The 18,665-nt window shown below is 40.3% G+C and overlaps 1 protein-coding gene across 1 annotated transcript in view; it reads left to right on the forward strand.

Moving 5' to 3' along the window:
- fig4a (FIG4 phosphoinositide 5-phosphatase a) overlaps positions 1 to 18,425 on the forward strand; it is a 35,803-nt gene extending 17,378 nt beyond the window's left edge. Inside the window, exons 14-24 of the mRNA XM_079180804.1 lie at positions 15 to 60; positions 566 to 714; positions 962 to 1,128; positions 4,714 to 4,852; positions 6,214 to 6,272; positions 6,778 to 6,925; positions 7,383 to 7,466; positions 8,605 to 8,803; positions 13,316 to 13,401; positions 14,989 to 15,063; positions 17,883 to 18,425. Of these exons, the coding sequence (XP_079036930.1) occupies positions 15 to 60; positions 566 to 714; positions 962 to 1,128; positions 4,714 to 4,852; positions 6,214 to 6,272; positions 6,778 to 6,925; positions 7,383 to 7,466; positions 8,605 to 8,803; positions 13,316 to 13,401; positions 14,989 to 15,063; positions 17,883 to 18,060 (1,330 nt within the window). The 3' untranslated portion in view covers positions 18,061 to 18,425. The remainder of the gene's footprint in view (positions 1 to 14; positions 61 to 565; positions 715 to 961; positions 1,129 to 4,713; positions 4,853 to 6,213; positions 6,273 to 6,777; positions 6,926 to 7,382; positions 7,467 to 8,604; positions 8,804 to 13,315; positions 13,402 to 14,988; positions 15,064 to 17,882) is intronic.
- Positions 18,426 to 18,665: the final 240 nt, after the last annotated feature.

Below are 18,665 nucleotides of genomic sequence, written 5' to 3' on the forward strand. Positions count from 1 at the left end.
ATGTAATTTTTCAGATGGGGAGATGTAGGTGGACACATCACAGCCAGTGGACGGGTGCAGGTATGTCACAAAGTAAACAGGTTTCATGGAACTTTCGTGTCACAATTCAAATATTCTCCCAAATTTGTGTTTCACTTGCAACTTTTGTCCATAGGAAAATAAAACAACATAGTAGTGTTAACTAATGGAGACTCTTTATCAGTTGAGTTATATGAGGTAACAATTCAGTTCAGAGCAGGGAGATTTATAGGCCAAGGAATCAGCTTTTCTCATAATATTTATTTAAAAGCAGCTCAGCATTCATTGCAAAACTAGGCCAACGCTATTAGTTGCATAATTAGTTTTTAATGTAAACCTTGACATACAGTGATCTTCTTAAAATGATTGAAGCCGTTAACTGCAATTTAATGGCAACCCCTTTCAGAAGGTAAATGCATGGAGATATGTTTGCTATTGATACTCCACTAATAGCCTTTCCAAGTAGTATGTGCGTGACTACATACATTAACATCCTGTATATTAATGAGGCGCCATCGGTAGGTTTCATGAGTCTCTGTTGTTGCAGACTGGTGTGTTGCGGACCAACTGCGTGGACTGTCTGGATCGGACCAACACTGCCCAGTTCATGGTGGGGAAGTGTGCGCTGGCCTATCAGCTTTATGCACTGGGAATGATTGACAAGCCCAAACTCCAGTTTGATACTGACTGTGTGAGGTAAGCATATATCTTGTTATAGCTGAATACGTTTTATTATTATTATTAAACACATTTGGTATATGTGTTTTGAACACAAGGAAAGGTCATTGTCCATATTGATGTATATTTTTGTGGGGTGTGTGTGTGTGTGTGTGTGTGTGTGTGTGTGTGTGTGTGTGTGTGTGTGTGTGTGTGTGTGTGTGTGTGTGTGTGTGTGTGTGTGTGTGTGTGTGTGTGTGTGTGTGTGTGTGTGTGTGTGACCCAGGTTGTTTGAGGAGCTGTATGAGGACCATGGAGACACTTTGTCGCTGCAGTACGGCGGCTCCCAGCTGGTCCACAGGGTCAAGACCTACCGCAAGATCGCTCCCTGGACACAACACTCTAAAGACATCATGCAGACACTGTCGCGCTACTACAGCAACGCTTTCTCGGGTGCGTTTCTTACACACATGCACAAAAAATTATTATGAAGCGGCTCTATGACAATACAGGTCATTAATCTCTCATTTTGATCATGTGTACCCTGCTCCATCCATTTTGTCCTGAAATCCATCCATATCAAACCCCCAATTTATGCTAATGCTGCTAGCTTTGCCACGGTAAGCTTTTACGGCGTATGGCACCTACAGTACAACCTCATTCAGAGCTAAACTCTGCTCTGCTCAGTTTTTTAAGACTGGTCGGTGCTAGTATAGTCCCACCTTTGATTGCCTGCGGCTTCTCTAAATAGTCTAGTTGTAACTTTGATACGGGAAAAAGTAACCCAGCACTTTACATAACCTGAACACCACATCATACAAAATCATATTGTGTTACTGAATCACGACTTAGTACAAACCATTTTTTCCCCCAGCCTTTGATGTAATACATTGTTTTAAAATGACAAAATGTGGACGAACCTTTTTCAGCATCAACAGCTAGGCACACAAAGTCAGATCCAGCATAGTTCCCTGAAGACTGTGGGTACTTGTTCAAAGTTGTTTTTAATGACATTTTTCTTCAATTGTTGTCAACAACTGCGAAAAGGGATATTTTGAGGACATTTGATTTCCGATATTATTATCTGGAGAGGATGGATTGATGTTTTTTATCTCTTTTGCAATTTGCGACAAGGATCTAATTGCCAATCAGTACTGGATATAGTGGCTTTGCTGTGCCTGCAATTTGGATTTCTAATATCTGTAAATGACACCCTAGTTTTTAGGTAGACACAATGCGTTGATGAAAATGTGCATGCCTGTACTCAAGTGTTTTTACAACATGCTAGTGACTGGTCCGCATCAACAGGTGGCATCTGTAGCCCCAGATATGAAGAGGAAGGTTGCGCACTGTGTATTGAAGGATACATTTGGTATTTCTTCCATGGTTTTTGTGTCTTTGTGATTAATGGGGACAAGAATTTTTGAAATTGGTCCCGTATTGAGGGACAACGTTGCAACCGGCAGCTGCGAAACAACCTGTAAGGGCAATTGCTCAGCGTCAATGTAACGTTACGTTACGCTTGTTTTTGCCACTGAAATGCTTAGTTTGATGAAATCTGAATATTGGGCAGCAACAGGTGTGTGTGTGTGTCACTCACTCACTCACTCACTCTTGCTCAATACTGGACTAATTTGAGAAATATTTGACCCTATTAAGAAGTTAGACACAAGAACATGGGGTCAAGGTTGAACAATATTGGAGTTACCCTTTAAGTCAGGAGTAATAGAGTGGTGCTACTTGACCTGCTAAGTCGACCTCCTGTCTGCGTCTTTGCTTTCCACTCTTCTCATTCACTTTATTTTGAAAAATGAGATCATTGGTTGGTTGCAGAGCAGATCCGGGAAAATAGTAGAATGTTTATTCGGACTGAAATGTCAAGTGGCTTATATAATGCAGCGCGCACACACATAAACGCACACAGAGACTATAATACACAAGTAGTCAATACTCGACCTATATCAAGTAAGTCTTGTCATTTGAAGTCATTCACCAAGATGACTGTTGCTGACTTATGCCTCTGCACCCTCTGAAAAGCACCAAAGTAATAAGAATAATGCTGCATTCACAAGGAATCATTTCAGTGTACTAAAGCAGGACGGTAACGTTTGTTTAGGCCGACAAAGAATACTGGTAACACTAGACTCTATTGCCATCCAATGTTAAAATATTTTTTTGCTACGGATTATGTAGCTCGCTGAAGTTGCTTAAGTTAATAAAAGTCAGCTGTATTTTTATAGCGACATGCATTACAAAAATAATTGCATGAAATAGTAGAAGCAAAATAATCGTATTTAATATATTTTATTACATCCCAATAGCAACATACCATCATGTGTTTTGTTTTGCCGTCTTGCCATTTCGTCAGACTGTTTGTTTGTTTTTCCTGTGCTGTCCAGAAGTTGTTGTCTATCTGCCTGATTTCATGTGAAGTTGTTGGTGCATCTCAGTTTGGACAAAGGAACTTACTTGTTGTTGTACAATTGATTGATTGATTGATTTATGCCTTTTTTTTTGCAGTGCAAAAGCTCCGAAAAAACGTCCGCTTTCCGCCGCGCTATCTTCACGTTCAAAATAGTTCAAGTACAAAATTGTTCAAGTACAAAATTTGTTTAATACACCCTTACACCCCTAATTGCTGTAAACTCTTATTTACCATTAAGAACTGATTAAGTAATTAATCATACAGTGGAAATAGAAATGTATTGAGAAGTGTAAGAATGATGCGTTTAACTCATGGAACTTGATAGTACATAGCTGCTTTTAATACTAAACCGTAACAGTATCCGTATTTCTAAATCTTGACCTGGTACTTATTGGAATAAAATTTCGTGCATGTACATGCACTCGGTGTGAGATCCATTGGTTGTTCATTGGCCAGGACTTCTACTCTGCCATAGCTCACCAATTGGCTTTCTCGACACAGTAATCCGCAGTGCCTTTCACACCAAGTTTGAAGGACACTTCAAAATGTCTTGGAGATATTTGGAAATGCATTTTTTTCTGATACTTATCAGAACATTCACACCAATCCTCCCTCAGTTTGTAGCGGATGACTTGTGCTTTGACATCTCTGCCAAAGCACTCTGCCAGCTTCCCTCTGACTCACAACGTTTTGAACACACAAACGTAGAGTACATAATGCCATATGCTAATTTGAGGGGGCAAATTTTAGTGTTTTGATGAGATGAGTCAAAGGGGGGGGGGGGGGGGGGGGGGGGGGTGGTGTAAGTGTGCTGAAATGAAACGGACCTGACAGAGTTTTACTCTGTGCATTTCATTAATTCATCTTGTGAGACATGGATTTTTGTCAGTTACCTCTGTTTCACATGTACATTATGTTGACAGCTCATCCATAACTCTTATCTCATGATGTGTTTTGATTGAAAAAGAGAAAGTCTTGGTAGCAGGCTTTAATAGAAGCCAATTTAGTTTCTAATTATCTAATGCAAGTGTTGGAACAGCATGCACATGGCTTCACAGTTGGGGGAGGAATTAAATGACACCAAACTGGGCAACAGGCAAAACACGCGCACAAACACTTATAGAGATTATTTTAGCACGCTCCCATAGCCAAGCATGTTGTAGTGTGGTGGTTCAGAGAGTTCTTTTACTGGTAAGTTTCCTGTTCATGTGAAGAGGACATGTGCTTGAGTGAGTTCAGCTTCACTTAAATTTAATTCATTGGCTCCTTTGCAGTCTTTACTCTTTTCTTGTAAATGTCAGGGACTGGTGAAGTGTGTCTTGAGGGTCATTAAACTTTTGATGGTTTGATAGGTTTAACATAAATCTAAAATTAGAATATACAGTATAAGATTATAAATAATACGCTGTATTAGGTCCACTGTAGGTAAAAAGAAAAACATAATTACACAGCCAGGGTAAGCTCTTAACAAAAGAAAGTTATGGACTGTGTGGATGATTCTTATGTTAATTATATGTATAGTAATTAATTAATATAATAATTTCTTCATGCAATTTTAATCTCACTTGAATATTTACTAAATATAATGCCCTTATGTTGTTGCTTTTTGTTAGATGCTGACAGACAGGATGCCATCAACTTGTTTCTCCAAGTCTACCAGCCATCAGAGTCCAAGCCACACCTGTGGGAGCTGCCCACTGACTTCTACCTGCATCAAAAGAACAGCATGGCCCTCCCACAAGACAGACGCAGGTAAACACGCATACTTGTACACTTACAAACACACATATACTTGCTGTACATACGTACACACACATGCTTGTGTTTGAAAACCATAACTGCGGTTACATAACGCAAATGTGTATGAACAACTACAAGGACCTTTCATTTTGTGTGGGTTTTGGCGGCCCCTGTGGACATAAGAGGTAGTTTCTTCTCAGAATAAAGACCGCATTTCCCATAAGCACCACCGACTTGTGCCGTGTAAAACTTGATCAGCCATAACCACAAAATATAATAGGAAAATGTAATATCTCGGAATAAAAAATCTCCGTCTGTTTCCTTTTAACTGGCTAACATACTACTTGAAACTCGAAATTGCCACTGAGCGCTGAGCTGAAATTTCAAATTATTTTAACTTTGAAATAATTGCTTTCGGTTGGAACTAACCTTATATCGGCCATTTTCTGGTTCTCGACAATGGGATTAACAAAAAAATTATATAGCTAGAATATTATTGTACATACTTATTTAAAGGTAGCACAATTTTGTAGCCATTTTCTGGCCAAGCTAATGTTTTAGTGCCCTTTGATGTGCTCATTGTTGGCTTGTCATTTGGTGCGTCCTTACTCGTTGTTCAGTACTGACTTTGTGTTTTTCATCACATTGGTCCACAGCAGTTCTGTCCTTGTCATTTATGTGTGTACTACTTTGCAAGCTGTTTGTTCCCAATTGTCTTCATGCTTACATAAAACTAGACCCAGTTTTCTGCTACAGGACACTCGTTTATGTCGCCACAATGTGCCACGGTAGCTCAGCCATTATTCCAAGAAATTAGCATGGCTGGAACCGAAATCAATTCAGCAGCCACACACTAAGTAGCACATCGCACACTAAATCATAATTGGTGCTTTCACTCAAATTGGTAATATCGGATAAAGGGCGTATGTATTCAGGAGTTGTACAGTGGGTGGTCCAGCCAAGCCCATTTTTATATCTAGGTTATGTGAAGTCCCAGAAGAGATCATGCAGATTGCAGAGTACACATCAGTCAGTGGAAAATCTTCTGAAAAGTATGACTGGGCAATATGGATAAAATCAATATTTCAATGATATTGTAGGCTTGACCATTGGTGCTTTCACTACATATTTACACAACGACAAGTACTCATCGGTAGTACATGTGGATATAATGACTCAGGCAAATAACAGAACAGCTTGAGCAGTCTGGTAAAGTTCAGAAAAGTACATCCCTTTACTGTAATGCAGCCTTTAAAACCAGGAAAACACTTATATTGCGATCTAAGACGATATCTAGTCTTGTATCACGATATCGATATATTGCCCAACCCTACTGGAAATATTACAAGTTTGTGTATCTTGTCTGTCTCCAGTTACACACTGTGGTGGTCAGCAGGAATCTTGTCCTACCTTCCTGTGGCCTATGATGAAGGTATCTATTATGATATATGCAATGATGTCTCCAATATCCATAATGTGTGACAGATTAATGCATGGATCCATTTTAATGAAAGTATCAAAGTTGTTCATTCTCATTAAGGTTCAAGATGGAGGTAGATTCACAGCCAGCCTTTGGAATTCTCTTATGTTTGTTTGAATTTACAATTGCCAGCATTTTTAAGGGAAACTTTTCCTCATAGAGGGCATAGTGTATTTGCTGGGAACTTTTAAGTTGTCTGCAGATTTGGTGTACTAATGAGTCTTTATGGTTAAAGAACAGATGTGACTCATCGGTGTTTTTAATAGTTTTTGTATAGAGCTTTATGGCACAGAGGGATAATCTCTATATCAGGCTTATTAATCAGTAGGTTACATCCATTGTTCATATTGAGGGTTTTCATAGGACATATCACCAGATTTATATATTAGGTGTGTGGATTATTGTCTCTAAAAGTTTTTTCCTGCGTGTTTGATTGTGCCCTCCTGTGTGGACGCAGTCCCCTGTGAGGAAACCATGAAGAAGGTCCAAGTGAAGAGAGTGAACCGCTTTGAGGAGAGTATCGACATCTACACAGAATTCTTCAAGCCTTATGAGCTTACCTCCTTTGATGACACATTCGGCATCGCCATGACCAACTCTGCACGGTGAATACACACACACACACAAACTTTTACACTATCAAAGATAAAAGAACCCCAAAATGGACCGGGTTGTAGGTATTGCCTCCACTCGGCTCTCAATATGGCAAAAGCTGAACCTGCGGCTAGCAGTAAACTAGGGCTAACAGCACGAACAGTGCAAACAACCGCAACAGCGCTGACGGTGCTAACAGTGTGTGACGTCATTCTCTGCTCAGGACGCCATTACTTCACTATATCTTTACAAAGCAAATAGTTGTGTGCTGCTATATTATGCTCTGAATTTCTAATTTAGCACCTTGAAACATTGGTGAAATGTTTGTTGACATTGGGCCAGTCGTCACAGATTTGGTTTACGGGAAACAACTTTGATAAATAGTGTGCCAAACATTCATTCACTGTTTTTGTGATGTTACTGCAGGTTGCCAGCTAATGTGTTCCCTTCTCATTTGTGCTCATAAAGGGAATTTATGCCCAAGACAGTTGGAGTAGATCCAAGCCCATTCACAGTTCGAAAGCCAGAGGAAACAGGAAAGTCAGTGCTGGGGTGAGTGCATCTCAGGTTACGTACATAACACATTTGTGATGTTTTGGTTGGTGTTTCTTATGTAATACATTCCATGTCACTGTGTCCTCATACACATGGCTGAATTTGACACTCTGTTCTCAGGTTACCAAAAACAAGGCCCTGTCCTTTTTTCTGTCTTTGTTTAGAACACACAGTGTTGAATTCACCTGTGATGAACTGTGTGTGTGTGTGCATATCTTTTTAAAATAATCACTCCTGCACACACATCACATACTATGACACACTAGCTTCTAGATTAGAAACATCATGTGCTGATGACTTATAATTGTCTCCACTATATTGTAGTACAGCCCGAACACAACTACACTACACCTGACCCCTCTAATGGTCTGCAGTGCTTCAATGTTTTCTATAAATGATTATTGTTTATTTGGATTCCTGTTAGCTTCCACAAAGTGATCGCTCATCTTCTTGGGGTCCACACCAACACAATAACCGTAACAATAACAACAATTCAAAATCACACTCTATCGCTTCATCAAGAAAAGCCAAAACAAGCCAAATATAAAGATCAGAAATTAAGTGAAATGACTCTTTAAATTAAAATATAGACAATATTACAATTAAAACAAAAACAGGATTTACAGAAATAAATAGCAACAAAAATGTGACACCACTAATTGCTGGGCACTGTCCAGAACGGCCCATTAAAAACAAAACTGCAGGGAAAACAAGCACTTTCTGGCTTCTGCCTACCTGCAGAAGCAGACACGTGGGAAAGGGAGGAGTTTGGACTGGTTCTGAATATTTTGAGTGATCTTAAAAATATTAACGAACACTATTTGGTAACTCACCCAGGCTAGCGAAATCAATGGCGCTCTTTAGACATCTGCAGTAGAAGGATGATGCGTCTGAGCTTTTTCTTTTTATTCCAGGTAAAAGACAGTTTGCTGTCGAAGTACGTCATTGCAACTGTGATGGGCAATTTAGTCTCGTAAAACACTCTGGTCCTGCTGCTTGACTGCTTGATACATGGCCTCACAACGTAGAGAAGCAAATATTCTTCAAAAATATGTATGAATATTAATTACCAACGCTCTCATTAAGTGTGTTCTTGCATATGTGAATCGTTGTGGCTGTTTGTGGTTATTTGCAGCAACAAGAGCAGTAAGGAGGAGACGCTGCTCCAGAGGAAAACTGCAGCCAGCGCCCCTCCTCCCCCGAGTGAAGAGGCTATCAGCAGCACATCGGAGGACGACTCGGAAGAGGACCGCGACGATGACGGATCCGTGTCCCAACGCTCTACCCCGATCAAACTGCTCACCGAGACCGGAGAGAGCACTCGGACACAGGAGGTATGAAAACACAAAGCATCTAATATCCAATGTCTGGAAATAGATTGACATCAAGGAAACACAGTTTGATTAGATTTAAGGTGAAAACACAAACACACTAAATTGTTTAATATGGAGGAAACAAAGCAGCCTATCAAATGAAATCATCTAATTATTCAAGGATATGAAATCTTCTCTAAGGACCTCTGGGAAATGTTATCCCAGTTTATGCCACCTGCTGTACTCTGGACGTCAATAGCATTTTGCATACCAATTTAAGTATGCTACACTAATTGTATTGTTCTCCTCCCACTTCCCCCTGAGTCCACAAAGAAAAACGTTCTGTGTTTCTGTTTGCGTCATTGGGAAGTAGATTTAATCAGCTCCGTGACTGGGGTTTCCACACCCGAGGGTCTAAATGGCGTGGGTTTGTGTTGATGCTCATTTTAGGGAGAGTAGAAGAGGAGTGTGGGAGTTTCTCCATCTCTTTGCATAATGGACCTGACCCTCTTCACATACAGTACTGTATACATACCTGTAAAACTTGATCCACGCTGCCTTAAATACTAATGAAACGAAGAAATGGATGTCTGAATCAGACTCATGTTGCCAACCGGTGACATGAAATAAGAAACTAACTTTAATTTGTGACATTTCAATCAAAATCTGGAGAAACAAAGGTAAACTCGATAATGAAAGCTAAAATCTACAATCGTTGTTATAAATATATTATTTTATCTGTTTGTGTGGTGATATGGAAATGCAAGATTGCTGAGATTTGTGTTTTAATTTGGAGTTTTTAATCATTAGATCTTTTTGTCCTGACTTGTGTTATTCTGAAACATTGTCTGTACAGGAAGCATTCTTGCTGAAACCAGCCTGCTATGTCTGCAGCTGTTCATGCAGCGTAATCATTATTATGTCCAACGTGATCGAGATTTCACTGGGATTTGATAGGAACACCACTTATTTCTGGTTCTTGTTTTTCCCTTGTGTTACTTTCATGGCTTCCTCCTTTTAAGGCCCTGGTGTCATTAAGACGTGTATGTAGGACTTGTGTCTTGGGATTTTGTCTGCTTTTAGGACAGCAGGTGTCTTCACTTAGTGATGTCTCATTTAATCTCCTCTTGTGAAGAGAGATGTGTTGTGAGGGTCTAAGTCTGCTTTGACAAAGTCAGTGGTTATTTCTGGACACATCTGAAAAGAGGTCGGTTGTTAAGCAAATGTTTTCTTGTTATTGCATCCTGCCCACAATGTTCTTTTGTTAATGGTGTCTTGGTGACATCTGTGATTTTGTTCAGTTCCGGTTTTGATTTATTTCCTTTCTACTACATTCATTGAGATTTTCTGGTATCAAACCCTTAAACATTAAGACCAGCTGCGTCTCTCGCTGTATAGTTCACCACGTGTTATAATGTATAGTTTAGAGCAGGGGTGGGGTAGGTTTGTCTGTGTGCAGTGATGACAAGACACCAGGACGCTTCTTCCTGCTGCCAGTCTTTATGCTAAGCTAAGCTGAGCTAATCATCTACTTGTGAGCTTTTTATGTAAAAGACAAATAAGAGAGTGGTGTTGATTTTCTCATTCAACTCTAGGCATGAAAGCGAATAGGCATATTTCCCAAAATGTTAAACTACTCCTTTAAATTGAAAAAAGTGTTTTGTAGAAAATATATATATTTCTCAATTCCCATCTTTATGTCAGCAGCCATTGAGCACAAGATGGATTTTGAAGATCCTACATAATGTACTATTTTTATGGAAAAAGAAATATAGCAAAACTGTCCACAGAGAATCTGAACCAAAGAGAATTCAATAGGACCTCTGTAGGTATTCTCTTATTTTCCTCTCGGGGCTTTGAGCCGGCAGCTGATCATGAATATTTTGGTCTGGACAGCTAGCTCACGTGTTTTGGCGCGCACACACACACACACACACACACACACACACACACACACACACACACACACACACACACACAAACACCGCCCACGCTCATGCGCCACGTGTCTCTGCCTCCGAGCCCGTCCCCGAGAATGGATTGCTCGGGTGCCAGCACAAAACAAAACTGTTGAAATATTTAAACATCAGATCATTACTACTCTCACCATGTAATTACACATGCTCATTTAATATTCCCCTCAATACGGGCACACATGTGCCTGAATGAACATGTGTGTGTGTGTGGGGTGTAACATATAAGTAAGTATGTGTTTACCTACACGTTTGTGTTCTCACACGCCATATGATCGTGTATATGGTGCAGGAGGTGTGTGTGTTCTAACGTACTCTGTGTTTGTGCGAGCCTCTTTGTGTTTTGTTCGTGTCTGTGTGTGTGTGTGTGTGTGTGTGTGTGTGTGTGCGTGCGCGCGCCCGTTTGTTTGTGTGTGCGTGTGTGTGTTCACAGCTGCTGTTTGTTGGACATGGTCCTGGAACACCCTCATACGTTCTCCTCTCCCTGCACCTTGGATCGATACATTATGAAAATGGAAGGCATCACAGTATGTTGAGCATATTGCAGTTAAAGAGAACAATGGCCACTCCGGTGTGTGCTGTTACATAATGAGCTTCTCTCAGTCCGTAAATTACACCTCCAGGATTTATAATTTCATCACGATATCATAATTCTTTCTGTTAAGTCTTACCATGGCCAAATCCATGGCTACAAATCCGTGATTTGACCACAGTGCTGCTTTATGAGTACCTCGATCTTTCAGGGATTCATTTGATTCAGGTTTACAATTAAAACACACCGGACAACTCTTCCCCAGAACACGCCCAGAAGAACACCCTCGTTTCCTTATATCCAATCCATTAATCAGTCATGTGACCAAGTATACAAAAGAATGTTATCACCGTCGTGGTAAATTCATCCTTGAAATCCCATCACCACTTAGTTCCCTTTCCAGGTAATCATCACGCCTCTTGATATTTGGTTTAATCTAATGCTACCATGGAATTCAATAGAAACGGTTAGCAGCCCTTAATCACGGTCATTACACAGGAACTACCTTGTGTTGTTTCCACGTAACAAGTCATAACATTAAACATGTCATTTGTACATTATTACCTTGAAACAGAAGAGAATGTTTGGAACATAAAGGAGGATGTCTTTCAAGAATTTCCATGTGATTTGTTTTTTCAAATGATCATATTTTAGTATATTGTGTCAGATTCACAATGTAAAACGACATAACCATGATATAGAAGGTCCCTTTTCACACGGGTTACACTGCAGTAGTCAGATCATGCTCAGTTGTTATGAAATGCTCCGATGTCTGCCAAGAAAACACTCACAACAGCAATATAACAGCATCCCCGCAATCTCGCACCAGGCCACAAGGCAAGAAGGATTCATGCTGTTTACATGAAATGTCCCCCCCCCCCCCCCGACCAACCAGCACGTGAACACAGAAACGGAGATGAGTCAGACCATACTACGTTCTCTCACCTTTTCTGTTGTCTAAGCACGTGTCCACTGTAGCCTCATCGTATTGTTCTTACTCAATACAAATGCAATGGGCCTCACTCTGCTGTTGTTGTGATATGTTTCCAGAGAAGTCTTTCTGTTGTTCTCACTGTTGCAGCGAGCTGTTATTTGATCATCGGCCTTGTGCTTAATACAAATGCGTAATAGATCACAGCAGTACAGTGCTCATTATCATGCTCCCTTTGATTAGGTAACCTTTTATAAAATGAAATGCTGAAATCATTTTTTATTTATTGGACTTAATTTGGCTTGATGACTAGTTTCCTACGAATTATTCCTGATGTCCTGATGAGGAAATACACCTGGAAATATGTATTGTTTTTCTTTTTTCTTTCTGTTCTCATAGCATTGTGTAATGATGAATTATCATTGGCAATAGTTTTATTTAATTTTGTAATAGTTTAGGTGATTAAGCCACATCTCATTGTTTAATTGCACTTTTAATTGAAGCTGTTGTTCATATATTTCCTGTTTCTTACCAGATCATACTCTCATAACCACGGCCCTTTGTTATGACTTTATTATCTTCCAACTTGATTTACCTACCATTTATCTTAATTTTACTTCTGTATTTTCAAACTTCCGGAATGACTGAAAGAGTTCTGATTACACAATCGTCCCACATATCAGCTCGAACCGGTCTGACCTTTTTATAAATGTGTTATTATTATTATTATTATTATGTCCCTCTAAACTTTGGACTCTGTGTGCAAGACCCCCAGGAGGGCACTGTCTCTGAACATGAAACCACCTCATCAGACACCAAATAACCAGATTACATTCATAGTTGCTTAAATTACACTCCTTGGGCCGTCTTTAAGTAGTGAATCAGTTGTAGGGAAGCGGCTGAACCGCATGACCTCGTCTGTATGATTTTGCGCTTTGAGTTGCAGCTACTTGATGAGCTGTTTGAAGGAGCTGGCTGTTAGCCAGATTTTTTTAAAGTTGTGGTAAAACTTCTGTGAAATTCTTTTTGTGTTTTTTCTGTCTTGGTCACGCACACGTGTACTGCAGCTTCTTACCTTTCCCCGCTCACCTCCTCAGGAGATCCAGCAGCAGTCGGTGAAGGAGCCCTATGGACTCGATCTGGCTGAGTTTCCTGCAGAGAAAGACCTGCTCATTTACGAAAGGTAATGAGCACAAAGCTGGCACACATATTACAATGAATGCACACTGAGCCAGAGTGTATATATTTTAAAATCTAATGCAATCCAATGCAACTGCTCAGCCATTAATGCAACCTTTACAAAGATAATAATGTTCAGTATTTATTGACACTGCCAGACAGGTGATCATTAAACAAAATGTATGTTATATTGAGGTTGCAGTTTCCCGTGGCGTTGAACTAAACTGCATCATATTGAGATGTTTCTCATGTTTTGCTGATCAGTCGCTGCTAGCTAGAGAAAGTAACACACACACACACACACACAACCACACAACCAGGAACAAGCAGTAAGTGTCAGCAGCCCCCTCAGGGGGATATCTGTCATTTTGCTAAAGGGACATTGTCAACTCTGCCCTGCTGTGTGCATCACACTTCTGACCTCACTGCTGTTCGTCCACCTCTCCCCTCCTTTCACCCGCCAGTTTCTTTTTCTTTCTGTCCTTTCTATTTCCTTTTGTCCTTTCTCCCTGCCTGCTCGCAACCATGTTGATGAGATACAGTGAATAGCCGCCATCAGGCTCTGAAAATGAACACAACTATCTGTTCTTTGGATGAGAACTGCACGTTTGATACAATGTGATGCATTTGAAGGAGCTTTAATAGCTCCTTTTTTTCTCGCACGCTGCCATCCTAAAGCCCCCTGCGGATAACTGGCCCAGTGTGTTATTTCAGTGTCGTGTATGGTCCTGTCTTTGAAGCAATAATTAACATTTGTAGATTAACAAGTACACTTAATATTATAGCAAATACATAAACTTATACATTAATGAATTCCATTAAGTGCGGCATATCTTGAGAGTGTAATTTACTGTCTGGAACACATGTTTGATATTAAACAAACTTGTATGCAATATAAACCCAACGAGAACAATTTTGGCTTTTGACCCCTTAAAATATAGCAACTTATGACCACTTATCACAGGTTATTCTCTGTGTGGACATGAGCTGTCATTAGTTCAACCAAAAGGCAGTTTTCTATAATTGTGTTATTACTTTCAGATGTACAAAAAGCATCTGTGGATGACAGACACAGTTTTGAAGCGTGACTGGAGCAGGGGAATTAACTTTTGTTGTGAAGAATGTCGTTCATATCCTCCTGCTGTAGTGGCACATAATGAGAATGAAACTGCATTCATTATTGAGGGTGGGAGTTGAAATTGCTCCAAAGATGTTAGCTGCAGCCAAAGCTCTGCTAATCAGTGCATTAATATTAAATAATCATAAGCAAGAGCCAGAGGGGAACTCTCAACAGTTGCATGTTATTGTGTCTTTGCGAGAGAAAAATATCCTACGGTGAAATTTGAGATTTGATGACATTTGAGATCTCAACAGATATGCTGCTCAACTTTTTTTACATAATTTGTATTGATATTTATGCCATAATTTGACAGATGACAGTGTAGAAATAGGGCAGAGAGAGAGAGAGCTGGAGCGATAGAAATATAATATAGGAATATCCAAGGCAGGATTCAAAACATACTGTAGATTTTTGTCAATTTTGTAGCAATAGTTGTCTTTTTCACTTTGCGTTTTTTTGTTTTCCCTGCAGGTTTGCACATCTGGGCGAGAGCCAGCACAGGGTGGAACGAACCGAGCACATAAACCTGGCAAACATCATCTGCTTGTGAGTAAAACATGTGACGAATGAACCCAAACACACACACACACACACACACACACACACACAGTGACAAAAAAAAAGATACATTTACCCATATGTACCCAAACTCAATAATCCTCACACACGTGTGATATTAAGCAATACGTTGCAATATGAGTAGTTGTTATAATATGACACTTTTCAAGTAACTCTCAACATCTCCAGTAGTCAAGTCATCAGTTTTGTTTATTTAGCCAATTATTACACATCACAAATATTACAATCCGAGCAGCATGAGGCTCCCTCTGTCCTATCCACCCCTTTAACTGGAGGAAAGAATAGAAGAAACCTCAGGGAAGAGCAGCTGAAGAGGAATCCCTCTTGGTACACGTGAACACAGTTGCTCGCCCTAAGTGGTCTCCAAGAAAGTCTAGCTGTGCGCTGTCTAATCTTCATCCACGATAACCAAACACTCTTTCTTTACTTCTTGTTTCCCGGTCAGTCTCACCCACACGTTTCGCAGTGTTCTTACAAATGTAAGCCCCTACTTAAAATAATAACCCTTTTATCTGAAGATGAAAGGGTTATTATTTATGTTTAAGAGAAAGAGCCCAGAGGCAGCAGTGGCACAAGAGGATTGAGAGGTTGTTCTATTGTTTTGCTCTAACAATACATCCAGTTAGCCAGATGGGTTCTGATGTTGAGCTGCATAGCTTTGATGGAACATACTCGTTGAAATGCTACCTGTACCCAATCAAAAAATGGTAAAGAAAGGGCAAAAACAAAGGTTTGTCATGGCCCACAACTTTCTATAAAGCCAGATGGAGCCAAAGGTCACTATTCAGAGGAAGAAAGGTTGACGCTCATGTGAAATTGACACGACTGGGAGGAGGTCCTTAGTTGTGTATGTCCCAGCTCACTATGCTTCGCTAGCTCTCTTTTTTTGTACATGCATGTTTGCTCAAAGGAAATAGATTAATGTGCCGTAGACATACAGTTTTGGGCTTTACAGCTGCCTCAGTCGGCTGGGAATCAAAATGTCTTTTCATCCTTGTTCAGTTTGCCTCCCTCCTCGCCCGCCTATATCTCCACCTTTCATCACTCCGTCCACTCGTTAGTCCATCAATACCAATTATGTCATCCTCGTTTCAGGTCCACGAGGTTCAGCGGGTGCGTCTGCTGTTGTGCAACAGCGCTATTTTTAAGACACTTTTACAGCCCCCCCAAACATGTTTTCCCCGTTTGGAGTCCTTTAGTCTGAATCCTCCCTCTGTGTAGTTCCTTTGTTGACCGATGAGGCATGAGCGAAGCTGACTCAATCAGTGATGATAAAAGCGGAAAGGATATACGATATGGCGGATAGCTGCTGAGAGGTATCAGTGAGGTGTGTTGATTTGTTTCCTCCTCAAATTATGATCAACTTTTAAGTCACAGATCCAGACGGATGCACAGTTATGACTAAAAAAAGATCAGGGACTGTCTTTAAAGTATATGTCTGACAAAGGTGTTGTACGCAAGCTTTATTGTAACTATGAGATATAAAAATAGTTATTTAATAAAGTTTTACATTTCCATGTCATTTTGTCAAAGCGTGAACATCTGTAATTTACAACAAGCTCTCGACGGTGCTCATCCGACATGTAGCTGGCACACTATTAACCCAACTGATCGACGTTTCACAGCTGTTTCTGCAAGTGTGACAATGTAGGAAGAAAAACTCTTTGTAGCTGGGGATCCCTGCTTCACATTTCACATCGTGTGGCATGTTGGCTATGAAGATGATCTGTCAGAGCTGCTGAGATGTCGGCTGTGTGTGAAGAGTCGCCACAAGTCATCAGACAGAACGGAAATCAAAACGTGTCTGTTTCACAGAGCAAAACCTATTTATTTGTTACCTGATCGAGAGAAGAAAGTAAAGGCTAATTGAATAGTCTGTCTCCTTTTCAAGCTTTTGAGACAAAGTCCCGATACTCCCTTTGACTTTTAAAAAATGAATTAGAATTGTGAGTGTTTTGTTATATTGTCATATAACTGGTTATGTTTTGTTTTCTTCTTTGGTAAATGGACTGTACTCTACTTGTATAGCGCCTTTCTAGTCTTCCAACCACTCTTTAACACTACATGTCATCAGTCACCCATTCACACACTGCATCTTGGCATACAATTTGCTATATACAAATCAACATCATTTTGCAACAAACCTCGAAATACGCTTGGCTGAGGTAGAAAGCTTTGTGTTGGGTCCCAATGGTTTAATGGCACTCAAGCTGTTCATCTTAATGAAATAAAAACGTGTGCTATATTTGGATGGAAACCACAAACACATGTGATGTACTGTATATAAACACATGTGATGTACTGTATATTAAAGCCTCTCAGCCGCTTGGTCGCCTCGTGACAGTGACATCTTTAGTTTCAATATACTTACTTGCAGGTCTAGTTATATCATTATAATTTAGTTGAGGACTCCATGATGACATTTACTTCGTTCAATATTGATCTCGGCGCTTCCTTGGTCTACCAGAGCCTTTGTTGTGGCTGTGATTCAGCCAATGAAGTGCATTTATAATGCAGCCGTGTGTCTGAGCAGCGGCTCACTGGGGCCTCAGCTGCTGTTGAGCTGGCTGACTGAGTAATTCTGCAGTGAACGCAGCCTTCTCGACAATCCTCTTGTTTCCATTATCAGTCCTCTCAATGACTCACTCTCTCCAGCAGATTTTCACGAGATGTTGTTGGTTGGAATAAAACATTTCTCTAGCCCCTTACTGTGTTTTTTTTTTTTGATGATCTCGCGGCATTAATTGAACACGTCTCTGCCCCGTGTCTCCGTCCCTTTCTCTCAGAGAGCCGGTGTCCTGCTTCCCGGAGGACAGCATCTACGGCCTTTCTCCACCGCAGGTCGACAGAGACAGCCGCGAGGAGTTTGAGAGCCATGTGTTGATGGGTCAGGGGCAGTTGAGGGTGCTGTGCAGGGAGGACATGCTGATGTACAGGGAGTACGTCAAGAACAGATACATGTAAGACACAGACAACATGGACTGGAGCTCCGCTACCAATATATGCAAACCCAATCCGACAAATACTTTCATTTTGACATGACTTTTTTTGTGAATACATTTTGCTTCAAGCTCTTGGATTTTCTTTTTTGTGCGTAATTAAGATAATGGCGCATGTACCACCCATGTGTCCTATGTTTGGACCAGGTTGATTTCTTTTTCTTTTTAATCAAGGTAATTTGTGTGTTTCAATAGCTTCAAATCCTTTCCAGTTGTGCGAGTTTGTTTATTCATTCACACATGCGTTAACAGGCTACCTATATGGGGCTTTATTTTATTTATTTCAATTCAATTTTAATTGCAACTCTTTTAATAAACTCTATTTAATTACATGTGTGTGTTGAACTTGTACATTATTAAGTGTTTTGAATCTTAAATTAATTTAGCAGTAAACAGCTATTTGCTATGTTCAGATATAGTGGTGGAGTAACGTCTACCTGAGCAGAGAGCTCTCTCCCTGTGTGTTGTCACAACGCGCTCGTCACCCTCCGGTTCCCCCTCAGGTCAGCACTATTATCTCTGTTCGCACTGTTGCCATTGTTTGCACTGCTCCTGATGCTAGCACCGTTA

Source organism: Pholis gunnellus (genome assembly GCF_910591455.1).
Source record: "Pholis gunnellus genome assembly, chromosome: 19".
NCBI lineage: Eukaryota > Metazoa > Chordata > Actinopteri > Perciformes > Pholidae > Pholis > Pholis gunnellus.